The 17045-nt window shown below is 35.6% G+C and overlaps 1 protein-coding gene and 1 pseudogene across 1 annotated transcript; both read right to left on the bottom strand.

Moving 5' to 3' along the window:
- Window positions 1-2924: 2924 nt before the first annotated feature.
- Window positions 2925-3834, bottom strand: LOC110019992 (protein MKS1-like). Its single transcript, XM_020717924.1, has one exon. The coding sequence runs from the start codon at window positions 3718-3720 to the stop codon at window positions 2989-2991; it is 732 nt and encodes a 243-aa protein (XP_020573583.1). The 5' UTR covers window positions 3721-3834; the 3' UTR covers window positions 2925-2988.
- A 1669-nt stretch (window positions 3835-5503) lies between these two features.
- LOC110020064 lies at window positions 5504-14906 on the bottom strand (annotated as a pseudogene).
- Window positions 14907-17045: the final 2139 nt, after the last annotated feature.

The following is a 17045-nucleotide window of genomic DNA, read 5'->3' as shown; positions in this document are numbered from 1 at the left end:
GACTTTGCGAGACTTGGAGATTCAGCCGAGGCGACTAACCTACCAGACATGCGAGACACATGTTTTGTAAGACTCGAGTTAAACGGCCAGTGAGTCACGACTCATCTGACTGCAGCTGGCCAGCCGACTCGAGGCAAGAGAGATGCCATGCGGCCAAATGCCTCAACCGACACGGACTTCGGAAGACACAGTCGCCACTCGATCGATCTCCTCAATCAGTTGAACTGAGCCAAGTCGGTCCGCCGATTACTACTTTATTTAAATTCAAATTATAATATAGATATGGTATAAAATTCATATAATCAATTAGAGCATTAATTATATTAAGAACGATTTTCATAACTGTTCTCTTCTTCCTATAATTGTACAAAATACACTCTTATAAATAAAAGACAAAAATACGAATAAATAAGACTCTCTCCCTCGGTTCTCTTGACAATAAATTCTTGACACACTTAACTTTTCTCTTCTCTCATTTACTTGACTCTTAACTCTTGAAACGTGTTCACAAAAGACAATTTGAGATCCAACATACATGATTTGGAGTTAGAATTGTTAATGGGCTCCTCTTATAATTTTCACTAAGTTCAATAAAATTTTATTGTCATTCTAAGGTCAGGCTCTACCTAGCATTAGCTGAACTCTGAGATAGCATTTCTAATTAAGCCAAGTTCAAATGACTGAGATTTACATACATACCACTTTATTCCTATGTATTTACATGTATAACACCAAGACTTCAATTTTTTGCATTTCACCTTGAATATGCCTGGAAAGGTGTAATTCGTTAACTACTTAGATTTAATAAGTACTTGGTGTGGGACTAAAAAGGCCCCATAGGTGGGCAATTTTCAACTCTAAAATATAATTTTTTTTTTAATTAAATTAACTAGTAGTTATTAGTTTATTTAGAGGGGCACTTCAATATCATTATATAGGATCAAGAATGATTTTCAAGGTAGTTTAGAAATTCAACGATTGTGTTATGTTGGAAGATGCAAGACGATATCTCAGAAGAGGTAAAATTGATATTTCAAAAAAAAATTAAAAACAAAATAGCTGTTTTATATATAAGATTCCTATATTTACTAATAATTTTTTGAAGTGTTCAAAGAATGGTAATACCCCCATCACATTTTTTTGATAGACAAACATCATGTCGTGTAAATATTATTTAATGTTTATTTTTTTCTTGGAAATCCTATGATATGGGAAAAATAATTCTATACGGAGATCGCATGCATGCAGAGATGCATGCGGTGTCCGATCTCCACCGTCAATCACCGCAAAAATGTATTTCGGTGGGCTTCACTTTAACATTTTTTTTTTAAAAAAAATTTTGATCGACGGTGTAGATCGGACACCGCATGCATCTCTGCATCCGAATGGAATAATTTTTCTATAATCTTGGGGAGAGTCAAGGAGAATTGTATAAATAGAGGCACTCTCGGGCCTTTTGAGGGAGCGATTTTTTACACAGCCCGTATGCAATATGCAGTGTGCATACGGGTTCCAATCAGAAATTATATTTTATTTTAATTTTTTTTAAAATTTAAATAAGGCACAACTTTATTTTGGTAAGGGAGCTTTTAATTGGTTCAAGTGCAATAATTTTTCATTTTGAGTACATCTGGATCCTCTCTTTTCATTTCATTTGTAAAATCGGAGCTTAGGGCTTGGCGAGCAATACAAGGTATTTCAGAGGTCTTCATAAGTTGCAAGTCCGTCGCTTGCCACGGAGCTAAAGAAGGGGAAATATTTGTGTACGTCTTACATACGCAGAGTTGTGTACATATTAGGTTATTCGGAGGATACATGTAGGGTACACTAAGGTTATACCTCTTGTAATTCTTCCTGTAACCTAATTATAATCTATTTGTACCCTCCGAATAACTTAATATGTACGCAACTCTAAGACATACGCAAATATTTCTCCTAAAGAAGAGGGAAGCAATAGCGGAGATGTACCGTCGTACAAAACGACAAGGGAGTTTGGCAAGAGGGACTAGTTTTCTCTCTCTTGCGAGCGAGTGATTATTCTATGTGAAATCCAATAAAATTTATTTTTTAAAAAAAATTAAAAATGAGCCCCTTTGACATAATTTATTTATTTATTTTTTTTTTTTTGTAAATAAGAGTATTTTTATTGATTTACTGCACACATTTCTATTTGCGGTGCAGAGAAGATGGACGGAGAAGGAATTTGACGGGAGAAGGTGCATTTTAGAATTTGATATGAAGATTTGGGTGGAAAATGTCAAAAAAAGTAAAGCATAGGTATTAGATATGTAAATATATAGGAATTGGGTGGTATGTATGTAAATGCTTCTTTGAATCGGTACCCATCTGCCTGTGAGAAAGCTTCAAAAAAAAAAATAGCGACCTGTGTTTCCATCATGATTGCTACAAACTGACAAATATGAAATTGCAATAAAGCCCTCCTCGCATGAACAGTTTTTGCGAAGTTTTAAGTTTGTTTGAGACATTTCTCACCAATTTTTTAGAATTTTTTTATGATTGAAAAAAAATACAAGCTTCAATTGCATTTGTAATGCAATAAAATTACCGGCCTTAATCACAAGATGAATCTTACAAAAGAATCGATTAAAAAAAATTATACAGCAATAAATGAAATCAATTATTTGTAAATTGTATTTTCTTCCTCAAATCCTAACTTCCGGCGAGCTTCCCCTGCTTCATGAAATCAAATCCGAACTTCCGGCGAGCTCGTGATGGGAGTAACTCCAGCAAATCCTCTTCTTTGTGGGATCTCAAATCCTAACTTCCGGCGAGCTCGTGAAGGGAGTAACTCCAGCAAATCCTCTTCTTTGTGGGATTTGGTATCTGGATTTGCAGACGGAATGGCTATAGAGAAGATGGAAGTGGATAAATTCAGCTCGGATATATGGAAAGCTGGATTTCAGTTTTTTTTTTTTTGGGTTTGGCTGAATTTGAGTTAAATTCATGTCTAAATCCTGCAAACGCCCCCTAAAAATCCTGAAATTGGTTGAAGAGATCCCACGCAGCGACTCCAGGAGACGGTACTACAGAAGGGGAGAAGAAGTTACCGGAACTGTTCCAGAAGTTCCCTCCGCCGACGCCGACGCCGCCGGCGATCGAGCCGCCGGGAGATGACCTGCCGACTTGAAAACCAGCCGGACTGAGATCGTGCAAGAAGTTCTGAAAACTCGAATCGATGTACGATGGCGAGAAGAAGGCCGGGGAAATGGGCGGAAGATTCGCCGGAACCGGCGATAAGATCCCGGGAATATAACAACACCGGTCCGTCGACAGATCATTCAAAACATCCAAATCGGCTACGGAGGAGGAAGAAGCGGGCCGATCGGCTCCCGGGCTCTGAATCGTCCGATGGATGGTCGCAAGCTTGGCGGCAGGGGAGAGGGTTTCCGCCGGCGGAGTTTGTGGATCGGGGAATCGTGGACCTGTGAGTCGCTGAACGAGGTCCATGAAATTGGAGGGTTCGACGTGGATGACCTTAGGTGAGATGGTGTAGATGATGATCGGCTCTCGCGAGTCCTGCGAGGGAGCGATCGGTGGAGGATCGAGCTGGGGTGGGGGAAGTGGGGGCTTCTTAATCTTGTGAGATTCTTTGCTTACTCGGAGAGGGGATGGTCGGGGGCCTTGGAGCTGGAGCTGTCTCCGGGGAGAAAGGTCGAGGTGCGACGGCGGCCGTTGGGGCGCAGGTTGGCCGGAATCCATAGGGTTAGCGTTAGGGTGGAGTCGGAGCTTTGCAGCTTCGGAGCTTTGGAAATGGAGAGGATGGGAACACGCGGGTTTTGGTCAAATTGGGAGTGCCGATTTGGAATTAAAAATACGCCGGGAAAATTCCATTATTATTTATTTATTTTAAAAAGGGCATTTACAAATATACCAAGCAAAAGTATGTATTTAGACATCTAACATCTAAATTTTCATTTTTACATAAACAAAAATTAAAAAAAAATATTTCCTTGGCATAAAGAGATGGGTGAGAAAGAGATAAGATACTTTTGTGTATGATTTTAATTTTTTTTTTTTATATTTGATAATTCTCTATTTATGGGTGACTAGGACTATTATGAAATGGCAACTACATCCTCAAATTTATTTAATCGATCGAGCTCCAGTATCTGATGGGTCATCTTCTTGCGGGTACGCCTCTACTTGTGCGGTCTTTAAGTGGTTCATATCTTGATCGGTCGGACTTTGGACCAGTTGACCTTTGGTTGGCCGACCTATCACTCTTTCGCCAATTGATTATTGTCGCTAGGTCATCCTCTAAATGCAAACTCATAACTTGCAAGTTTGATTGAAGTGTTCCTTCAATTTTTTATGCCCAAAAAAAGAAAAAAAAATAGAACTTTGATTGAATGCTAGATTAGTGAATTTTTAACCGGGACTAGGATTGAAGATTTGGTGACTAAGGGTTTGTGTTAGGTTATTCAACTTAGGGCTGGATAACACTGTCGCTCGAACAACTTTATGATGGCTACTACTGTGGCTAGGGGTGTCGAATTGGGCATGCAAGTTGAGTTTGGGTTCCGGTTCGACATGAAACTGATGCAACCAAAATGAGTTTAACCCGAATGTTATATGGGTCGAAAATCTCAACCCGAACTAGAAGTGAAACACAACTTACCGACTCTAACTAGAAGTGAAACACAACTTATCATGTAACACCAAAATGGTGTCGTGATAAACATGAAAGTTAAGATAGTAGATATGTAAATATACAAGAATTATATGATATCTATGCAAATTTCCCCAAAAAAAAAGATTCAAGCTCTCATCACATATGTTTTTTTTTAATAATGATGTTTAGTTAAATAAAGTATAAAATTTAAAATTCTAGTATTATGTTTTGAAATGAAATCCAAAGCAAATAAGAATGATAACACATTATAATAATACTAGGGTGATTAAAACAAATATAAAATAAAGGCTATTTAATAACTATACTAAAAAAATAAATTAATAACTTTTTTTAGAAGAAATAAATAAATTAAGAACAAGAAACTCAAACTCAACTTTGTTTGCGAGCAATTAACTCGTGCAAAAATAAACTCACTATTCATATTATGATTTCATAAATTGCATTTTAATGTCGTGGCATTGTTAGCATGAACGATGTCGTATTTTGACTACTTCAACATAATGAAAAATGAAATGTTATCAGCATATCATCACGTTAATTTTTTTTTAACATGATCTGTTAAAGTGTGATGATTGAAAGATAGTTGTTGTGATATAATGAGAGTGTATCGTGTAGGCTAGTTAATCTTTTAGGAGAGTTGATCTCCTTTGGGAGTTAATCTCTTAGGAGAGTTAGGGTCCATGTAGGATGGCGATTTGCCCGTAAGTTGATAACTATATATTCTTCTCCAGTCCTCACAAAAATATCTTTTATGCCCCTAATTTGATAACTAAATCATCAAAGAATTTCTTAAATTTAAATTAATAATTAATAATTATCAATTTACCAAAACTGTCTGACCGAGACAATATGCTTTGAGAGCAGTTCAATATAACTATTAATAGGATGGCGGGCGATATTGAACTCTTAAGTCAGGTTGTGGCAAGAGATAAATCGATGACTCTTCTTAGCTTGATTGGTCATAGTCCTTGGTTTTGATGGCTTACTCTGGTCAGCCTCCAACCTCGATTTGGTAGGTTACATCTGCTCAAACTAGTCTTTTTGTCTTCCATCAGTTGACCCTCCTTGGTTGTACTTCTTTGCTTACAAATCCATTGGATCTCCTTGAGAATCATGGCGGTGCATACCCAACGTAAGCTTCGCATAATTAATAATATTAAACTCAAACAATTTTACTTTCCTCGCCAAGAGAGTATCATGAACACATCTTCTAAATTTTATTTGAAGGAAATAGAAATAAATCGTTAAAGGTGTAAAAATTTTGCACTATTTTGAAGTGCACATATCAAACTTGGGGGTTAGATACGTAAATACGTAAGAATCTTGTGGGCTGTATGTAAATTTCCCTGTTATTAAAAGGGCACAGGATCAAATAAATCATCCAGTTACACATCTAACAACTAAAATTTTATATTTACATAACAATATAGATTTCAAATGGAATTAAAAAAAAACAAGCATAAAAAGACAAAATTTCATTCCAGATAAATTAATAATAATAATAATAATATTTTCCTATACCATTTAAAAATTTGGTAAATTTACATGCATACCAACAGTTCTTATGTATTTACATACATAACGCCCAAAGTCTAATACTTACACCCCCATAACACTTAACGAGACAGTGATGATGATATCTTTGTTGTGATGTTAAAATTTTGAGTGGAATGCATGAAAATATACATGTTTAAGCCTTAGATATGTAAATATATAAGAATTGTGTGGCATGGATGCAAATGTCACTGAAAAATTATACTATTCTAGGAGCAAATATAAAAAACTTTGATATACATGATGATCCTGCATAAAAAGTAAAATTTCATGAAGAAAAGCTAAGGAAGAGCTGGTCACGGCAGCTGATGACATTAGCCTGCTCTCAGCATTTTCAAGAGCTTCAAGAAATAGAGCAAGAGTAGCAAGAGCTGGTTGCTTACTGAAGAGGATCGGATGCAGCAGCTGCAGTAACGCAGGGCAGGTTGAATATTTTTTGAGGAATTTGCTGTTATGAATCGAGCATGGAGTTATAACACCGCCAATAGTTGGTTCCAGCAACTGAACAAGGAGAAATTATTGCGTACGGACACCGCATGCATCTCTGCATGTGGTGTCCGATCCTAACCGTAGATTACGGTGATTTACGGTCAGGATTATTTCCATTTAAAAAAAAAATAGATGGGGCCCATCGAAATACATCAGGACCATAGATCAGGTGATGTACGGTCCGGATCGAACACCGCACGCATTATGAAATAATTTTTCCTGAACAAGAGACAAAAATACATCCATCCTTCTCACATCCCTCTTTGCCTATTCAATTTTCCAAATAAAATAAATAAATCAATCAATGTTAAATACATATCACTCAATTCTTATGTATTTACATATCTAGACCCAAAGTTTGATATTTGTACTCAAAACACCTTAGTGTCATAGACTCGTGCTTAAAGCCCCAAATGAAGTTGTGTAAATGCAAGGTCATAATAATATTTGCAAATATTTCAACATTTAAATGATTTCAGGGCATATAAATTTCAAGAAATCAAATGCAACACTTAGAGATCTGTGAGGGTATTTTTAAATTAATATGAGTGAAAGTTTGGATATTCTCAAGTTGTGTAAATTTTAAAAATCCACATAAATCAGTCAGCCATGCATGATTTCTGATTTCTGCATGTCTTTTGGAAACAAAGAACCTCTCATATTCATATTTAAAAGATCATTCAAGTCGCTTAAAGCCTATAAAATAATATAAATTATACAATTATATAAAATCTTAACTATATGGGCTCCAACCAAATTTCTAAATGTCTTAACGAATAGCTAAGAAATGCTACGCGAGTTAAAGCTAAATTTACACTCAAATAATTATTATTTTGAAAAGTAATAAACTGGGTCGTCTTGCTTATAGCGCGGGATTGTAAGTCTCACTCAACTATTTCGATCACTCTCCTCTTAACAACTACAGTTGACGAGTCTAACATATTCTAATATATATCACCCTCCTTATAAGGATATTTTTCAAATGGTTTATATTCTAAAGATCTTATATTGATAAATTTCACGTGAATCTTAAAGATGAAAGTTTTAAATGTTCAAATCCCTGATGATGGCCGAGTTGATGAAATATTTCAATTTTCAAAATAATCAACGACATTATTTAGGTAAAATCAATCACTAAAAGTAAATTTTGTCCTCCCTCTGCAACAGTTTGTAAAGGGAGACAAATTTCTAACTGATTTCAACTCATAAAGAGCAAATGTTACCTCACTATATTCACACTCAAAATAATCTCATGCAAGTAAGAACGCGGCTCAAGTCCTCTATCTGCGTGATTTTGCAACTAAATGACACCACAAAACGATAGTTACGACCAGAGGCCTCCGATCCCTCTAATCAGCTGATTGTTGCCAAACGAAACCATTATATTGTGTTCATGGCCGCAGTCTGTATGTTCCCAACAACTTTCTACTTTTTAAATTATTCATCATAATGATGCATTTAATTGATACAAAGTCTTCTCTCAGCTAAAATGGACTTAAATATGTCCCCGTAGACAAACATTTATCCCATACCTATAAGGGTCTCTTGAACGATGCAACTTATGATTACTGACATGGATCATTCTGTTAGGTTGGATCGACTGCCTCCTCTGACTAAGTAGATCAGGAAGCATGACGACCTAGGACAATGAAACTATGAGATCTTAATCAGCTTCATCATTATTTCTCCCACCATCCACTTTAAGCTCCAGTGACAAATTTTAAATTTTAAAATGTATATATGTTGTTATTATATGATAAATATTTCAACTCTAAATGACTAGCCATAATTGAAAGTGTTCTCCTGTTATCGGGAGGGATAATTAACCCTAGAAACTTGTGTCTATGGGAAACCCCAAACCCCATATCAAAAAATTCTCATAAAATGGGGGCGAAATCTATGAGTAATGCTTTATCTACAATACAATCTGACTTCTGAAAATCTTACCATCAAGCTCACAACAAACAAATAAAACTAGAGCTCGGGGCGTCCAATTTTAGAACCAGTTAAAGCTAATGGAATGGATAACTGGATGCAGGTAGGCGTGTTGTATTAAAGGGCATGGAATTGGTGTACTGATCCAAACATAAACAACACAGCTTGCGATTGAGATGATGAAGTGTCAAGGTGTATTACACTTTTAAAAGTTTGTAAGTGCTATTTTTTATGTGATTTTAAATATTTTAATGCTTTGCAAGTAAATATGAAAGTTTAGGTGTTAGATATGTAAATATATAAGAACTGTGCGGCAAGTGGCAAGTATGTAAATACCTAAATGGTAATAAGTTACAAAAATGTTTACCACATCTCGCAAATTTTCAAATTTTAACAATAGGATATTGAAGAAACGGAATAATGTTTATGAATGTTTTTACCTCCACGGCAAAACGTGCCCATATTTTGTCCCTGCGAGCTTCCATTACTCCTTTCAAGATGGTCAGTCCTAAGCCTCTGATCAGATCAGCTATCTCCAAGAAGAGGCCACGTTCCTCACAAAGCATCTGGAAAAGTTGAAGAGAATATTAGAAAACCAAACATTATTATCCTGCCATGAAAAAACAGAAGGGGACTTGCAGAAATACAAATAAATGAAAATAGAAAAACAATTTTCACGGTCCAAAAGCATGAGATCTACCTCCACAAGCATTTCACGTGGTGGATTAAGATCCTCAACTATGATAGGCCATGTCATAGTTTGAGAACCAACTTCAAATGCCCATGTTGCACCGCCTCGAAAAATGTCTTTCAAAACAACTACTCCATCCTTACTGACTATCTGCAAGACATCAATATTTCCATCAAAAATTAAAAATTTTAAGCTTCCCAGCTTAAAAAATATGGCAAAATACCATTTCAATTATGCTATTTATCAAATATATTCTATTTTTCATTAGTTCATAAATGATTAAGCCTACAAGAACCTTTGAAATGTAGCATGGCTGATATTTTCTTGCATTTCTCAAGACAACTGCTCCAGAGAAAGACGAGCGAAAAAAGATAATTGATCAAAGACACCCAACATCATGCATCTAAAAAATTGACATCGCCATAATCAATAATTTGCATATCGCATAATCAAATTGGTATTTGACACACCATTAACAACCGTATGAATAACACGCCTTTCAAGCTTAAAAAAATGAACTTAATAAATTAAATGATAATGCACTGCTGTAATAAATTGCTTATTGAAAGCCAGCTGATGGTTGGCAATAAACTCAAAAACAATCAGTACTAAACACAAAGAAAATTAAATTATAAATTGCATTAACTAATCATGATTACAAATCCACAAACTTTGATGATATGATAAAATTACTAATTATTAAATGAATAATAAAATACTATTACTATTAATATTATTAATATTCTTAGATTTAGTTAAAGCATATTATACTGATCGTTATATTCATCCAACAATTTTAATCTCCATTTTTTCATTCAAAATCTGAGCTTACTATCATCTAGCTTACTATCGCATGCACAGCACGGGATTGCTAGCGATTTAATAAAAAGTTTGTGAGGGTTAAGTTAGAAGGTCTGGAATACAGGCCCAGATCCCTGTTCTCACTGCATTTTCATTCAAATCATGTAGAACCAAAATACATTACAGCATACCTTGGGTTCTCCAGTTTTCTTCAGCTTATCTGCATGTTTGGACACACTTCGCAGGAAAAGCATGTGCTTGATAGTCTTTTCCAATAAAGCATCAATGCTACACTGAACACAAATATTAAAATTATAGTGAATAAAAAATTTACATTTTGGATATTGCAACTAAATAAAAATACCAGTTTTGAACCAAAAATAAAAAATAAAAAAAAATAAAAAAAAACTCACCTTTGCCCCATTTGGCACAATTTCCCTTAAAAAAAAAAAAAAAATACTCACCTTTGCCCCATTTGGCACAATTTCCCTTAATTCCTTGACCCGATCCATTATCAACTGGCGGTCTTTTGGTCACGGTCGTGTGCTCTCCCCAGGCCTTGCCCTCTTTCGATTAAGCTTACTTATTTCATCAGCCCTTATAACATGTGACGCGAATAAGTCACCATTATTCATGTTTGTCCCACTTTCAACCCATAAGTTATCACAATTCATAGTTGCTGCTTCTGAATCTGCTTTACTTTTTATCACAGAAGATGAAATAAAATCTCTTTGCTTCTGTAAAGATGAAGCATACCAATTATTACTCGAAGAGCGGGGAATTGAGGAGCTGCTACTTTTGTCATCAATGCTTTCCAAGACAGACTCTCGTCGAAGCTCTGTTTGGCACCATGGCAGACGCTCGAGACAATGGCATCCAAAAATTGGTCGGTATTGGATTCGGAGAAAACCTCGGTGCACGATATATAATTCTCCGCAGGATACGATATTGGGAAAAGGTTCAATTGATGTGACCTACCTTCATACAGGCTCAGCGCATCGAACAGATCATCCCCTGAAGTAGCAAGTTGAGAGAAATACGGAGATTTCTCACACAAACTGGATGAAATACGTGATGAAAGTAAATCATTTCCCTGTTTAAGATAGCCAGGTATCGAAACTCCTTGATATTTTTTGGATAAGTTGCTTCCATAACAATTTCTTGAAAGTGCTTCCATGAAAGCAGGCTCCTGGGTTTTGCTAACACTCGTAGGCAAGAGATTTTGTTCCATTAAACAGAAACTGCCCTCATCAGATCCCATCTGACCCTCCACGAGTTCATTTTTGAATGGTTTATTAAGATGTGAGAGAGAGTTTCCGACCTGATGAATCGAATCCGGATTTAACTCACTAAAAGGAGATGATGCAACACCTACATTTTTCTTGTTCTGCAATCCTTCTGCACCAATTTTTGACTTTTTTTCTGTAACCTGCGTAGATATACAAGATGTGCAAGAAAAGATGGAGAGCTGATGGTTGCATCCAATAGACAATGATTTGTCAACATTGTTGCAATTATCTCTGAATATGTCATCAGAAATTGTTGGGTTGAGAGATGGGCGTGGAAAACTGTTGTGACCAAATGTACTTTCTGAAGTTGCCCACTGCATAAACGAAGTCCTTACATGGTTTACAAACAGAAGATTCTCTATTACCTGCAATGAGAAAAATACAATTTTCGAACGTTTTCAAAAATCTAGAAAGATTAGGTATATCTTACAGAGATTAGAAAAGGAATTACGACGAATGTTGATGATGCAGAAACAGAAACCTACAGGCCGAAAGCAGTCAACTTGAAATTTAACTATAAAGCCTACGAATTTAAAAGTTCGCTTGTCTCATCCTTTCACATCATAAGAAAGCCACAGTTTCAGTAGTTTTCTATCAGAAAATTCAGAAATCACTTTGATTATAAGGCCCAGAGCAATTCCAAATTTTACAGAAAATAATTTATATAGATGTTAATATTGTACATTACACAATTATTGTTTTAAATATCACATCATGTTGGATCCAAATCTATCTGCGGCGAAGCTCAAACCCTGCTTATAGAACCTATGAGATTTCAACAAAACCGTGGAAAGGGAAGGGAAAAATTAGAGAAAAGAGAAACTATGAGGACTTTGGAAAGGGAATGGAAAAATTAGAGAAAAGAGAAACTATGAGGACTTTATTAGAAAATATAGCATTGAATTTTTCGTCCTGGCGTGACCTATTAATCTCATATTTATAGAGTTTTTGGGCAATATAAAAGGGGCTAGATTTTTATTTAAATAATAAATACATGACATATTCATGCAGACATCTGGTTACACAGATCAAAATACAAAAAAATGTTTGTCTTGAAGGGTGCCATGGAGATATTGCCAACTAGAGAAGTTGCATAATAAACCTTACTCACGTTTCGACCCACAATCATAAAATTCATAGGGGAGCAAAATAGTTAAAGGAAATACTCCAACTTTGTTTTCTCATAAACAAGATCACAAGTCACATAGACAACTAAACATGAAGCATATATGGAAATATTAAAATTGGAAAAAATACTCCTTTAATTGGTTAAAAATATGTACAGCTAAATCCAAGTTAAAGTGATGCATAAATGTGAATACATACCCTCTTAATAGAGCCAAATTGTACAACACCATGGGGGAATACAAGTACGATAACAATAGTCTGGCAAGAAAAATAAAAGCCAAAATAAATAGACCATAAGAATAACTACAATTAGTTAAAAAAAAACAATAAAAACATTGCAGTAATCTTTCTAACCTGAATTCCAGCCAGAAATTGGTTATTTACATCATGAAAGTTCTGCAAGATATACAAAATATGCGAAAGAGGATGAATTGTTGGGGTTGAAATGCATAAAAACTCATAATAGTAATAAATAGAACTCATATATGCACAACAAGAACATTCATACATAAGCAACAAAATAATGAAATTTTCTATTAACTTCGGATGAGCATTACAACAAACAAATAAATTAACCCATAGTAGGCAAGACATGCGGCAACATAAATTTATTATGATCGATGCATGGGATACAGCATATCACAATTTGAATGCAATTGATACAAAAACAAGAGGCATTTACATGCATAGCCCCCAATTCTTATGTATTTACATGTCTAACAATTAAACTTTATTTTATACATTTATACAACCCAAATCTTTCATACACACAAAAAATACCAGTATTTTAACTTTTAAAAAGGGAATTGCACCTTTTTATGCATAGGTAAGGTAACATATGAGTAAAAAGTAAAGTCTAGCTGTAAGATAAGTAAATACATAGAAATCAAATGGATTGTATGTAAATCATCACACAAAAAAAAAAAAAAAAAAAAAAAAAAAAAACTGTTTCCAGTACAAGCGGCCTGCCCCCACAATCCTGTAATATAAAATTACATCAATAAACAATTTAAACAATAACAATAAGCAAACAAATCATCATCAAGATTTCTCGAATGATGATAATAAAGATAGTTAACAAAAAGGTAGAATTTTTCAAATCTCAGTAGCAAAAGGAACAATTTACAGACCCAACTCCTATAACATGGACCTGTGGTACCATGGACTTGATAACCAGCTCATCTATGCTGCCCTCTCCCAGTGATTGGAATTCAGCCAAATAACTGAAATGAGAATTTACATCATTGCTCCCTGAAAATTGCAGCTTCCCAAGCCGATGCCCATCATCCCAGACCAAATGCCTGCAATAACTCAACCAAAAGACGGAGTGCAGAAGGATCCAAGTTAAACATAAAAAACAGGCATCTTTGATCGTGCTTCCAAGAGAAAAAAAAAATAGACAGAGAGGAATCAAAGCAAGCTCCAAATAAAGTGAAAAATACTCAAATTAGCAGAAACATAACAAAAAGGTAAGTAAAATAGATCAATACAAGAAAAAAAGTGTGCAGACAAACAAGTGAGTTCTTTTTTTTTAGAGTTTATGGATTTTAAGCGAATTTAATCTCAGACTCCCACACAGAGCCATTTGGCAAGGTGGGCTGCTCGAAAATCAAGTGAGTAATTGTGGGATTTCAAAAAAATGATCCGATGGAAAATCCACCGTCCTCCATCAAAACCACAAAAAACAAAACAAATCGAGACCATCCTAAAACGAACCAAAATCAGTAGAAAAAAAATGCAAAAAACAATAAAAATACTGAAGTGACTGAAACTTACATAGGACTTGGAAAGCCGACCGCCCTCCAGAAGACAGCATACGACCACCCAATCTCGTCGCAAAGACGCCTCAACGCCTCTCTCATCTCAAACCCCATCAATCCGATTCAATAAAACAGCACCACAAACACCTGCGACGAAAACCCCAGCTCAAGATCAATCGCAGCGCCTTAAAACCTACTACAACAATCTCCGACCGTTTAAAACAAGTTCACACGCAGCTTTCATCCTTCCGTAGCACCAACCGACCTAGCTTCCACGACCAGACGCTCTCCCGGCCTGCATCGTCCTCAGCCCCCGCCCCCTCCTCTTCCCTTCCGGCTCCAATATCCCGCTCAACACTACTGTCGGACTCCAGCTCGCGCCCATATCAAGCAGCCCGAACACAGCGAGCGCTTTGCCGGAGCGGAAAGCGAGCTGGTAAAGCGAGCCAAAAGCTCCTCTCTAAACCCTTGTTGAAACAGAAAGCTCCACTAACGCAGACAAAATGATTCCGCCATTAGAGGTCATAAAGGAATCCGATGGGCAACCAGAGCTTTTCGCAAATTTGGAGGAGAAACGAAAATCTCGACCTGCTCCTTCACTTGCAGGTTTGGTCTCTAGTTGTCTGGTTCCTCTGATACTACATCACTTCCATCTAACTTCCCTCGGGAATCTACGAAAGCGTTTCCCTTGGTTTCCCGACCTCGTTTCTCAAAATTGCACGGAAAGTTTCCGATGATTCTTGCGTTGCCACTGCACATGTCAGCCTTTTTTTTACTTCTTTATTTTCGTTTGAAATATACCTAACTCATAAATAATGATGAAATAACCTAACAACAATCTAAAATTCACATAAAATTTCACTTTTTTTAGAGATCTAGTGGGTTTATGTGGAGGTTATTCTTAGGTTATTATTGAGTTGCTCTTGGAAAAATGGAAAATATTTGAAGTAAGCAAGAAATTTTACCTTCATTTCAAAGACGTTGACATTCATTTCATCATCCATGTGCTCAAACTCTTCATTAAGATAGAAATCTAACTCCATCATAAATGCAGCGACCAAACCCTAGCTGAGATAAAAAAACCCTTTTTGAAAACTTCTTTTCTACTGAATAATGCAGAATAGAAGTTTCTGAGGGAATAATACGCCAAAAGCCAAAAATAGGCAGGAATACGCCAGAAAGGCGAGATAATACGTAACATTTAGCACGTCGGGTTGGGTCGGGCTTAACGCAAAATTTTTCCTTTTTCATGACGTGAAAATATGGGTCCTGCAAAACCAGATGACGTCTTTTGCTTGGATGGCGGACGTAGCGCACCGTACGGGGACCTGATGGAAAAATTCGGCCAATTATATAGAGAGCACCCGAACTATTTACAAATCACGCAAATGCTTTTTCGAAACATCAAATTTATGTATTTATGCCTCTCACAATTAAATCATTAAAAAAATTATAAGTAGTATTTCATGATAAATTTTAATATTTGAATGAAATCAACTATACTATAGAACTTTTAAACTCCCAGCATTCTTCATATTGCCTCGTAGGGAAGGCAATAATGGGATCACGACAAATAAAATCATCTGAAATTGACATCGTCTACTGGCGACCTCTGAAACTCCAATCATTTCCTCGTCTCCCTGTTGAGAATAAAGCGAATGGATCTTGGCACACAAAGGCATCTGAAACTCTCATCCCTTGTCGACCGACACTCCAACTTGAAACCGTTGAGAAAGTACCATTAATTTCTCCCAATTCCTCCCACCCACTGTCTTTTTTGAGCTCTAGCTTTTCTAATTTCCATGGGACAAATTTAAGGTAAAATAGAGGAAAGACGGATTTAAGGAATAGAAATATGCCACTTTCAGATAATTTTGTATGTCGCGATCCTGTCATAATTTTTCTTTTTGGATTTCTCACATAAAAACATTTTGTGTCATTACTAGTTTTATATCTTTTGAATGTGTGTTAAATTTTCGTACAACTGTTAAGATGATAATATACTACTCTGTTATCGTGAATTTTTTTATGTGCAATAAAAGGTTAATGTCAATGTTAAAATAACTATTTATTTTCATAGTGCTCAGTGCTCCCATAAGAAGTTGTAGTTTTCTGCTCATGCCATTGCCACACTATGCTAATCAATGAAATGATGACTACATCTGATTTATTTTCTTGAACTAATTATGGCTGAAACTAAGTTTTCATTTAATATATTAAAATCTTTGTTATTGCACTATACTATTTAATATGAATATAATGCAATTTAAGTGAATGAAAATTAAAATTTAAAAATAAAAATATGATCGATTGGGGTTGAAATGATGATTTTCGCGAACAATATCTGAACTGAGCAATCTTAGGCTGCTAATTAGACATTAGCAATCTTGGATTGTCAAGACGTTGGATTCGACTATAAGCTTGCTAGATAAGACTGTCTTTTGACCTTTTAAATATGTTAGCAAAACTTTCAAGAGTTAATTTTGATATAATTGGGTCTGTTTCATCAAACCAGTCAGTTTGATTATAAGATTACTGAGATCAAAACTCTAGATGACTCTCAATTGAAGTTTGAATGTTTTTTTCTCAAAAAATTATCTCAAGATCCGTGTTGGATGATGAGAATTTGTTGGTGGCATATCACTTTTGATAAAATTTAAAATATAAAAGTGCATATCACTCAATTCCTATGTATTTATATATCTAATATCATTTTAATTTTTTTTATAATGATTTAAAGAAAA

This window comes from Phalaenopsis equestris, unplaced genomic scaffold (genome assembly GCF_001263595.1).
Source record: "Phalaenopsis equestris unplaced genomic scaffold, ASM126359v1 Scaffold000090, whole genome shotgun sequence".
In the NCBI taxonomy this organism is placed as follows: Eukaryota; Viridiplantae; Streptophyta; class Magnoliopsida; order Asparagales; family Orchidaceae; genus Phalaenopsis; species Phalaenopsis equestris.
Note: the sequence above shows the minus strand (reverse complement) of the source record. Positions and strands in the feature narration are given on the sequence as shown.

What these genes read in the sequence shown, in the direction of transcription:
- LOC110019992 (XM_020717924.1), bottom strand. Translation starts at nt 3,720, where the DNA reads ATGGATTCCGGCCAACCTGCGCCCCAACGGCCGCCGTCGCACCTCGAC.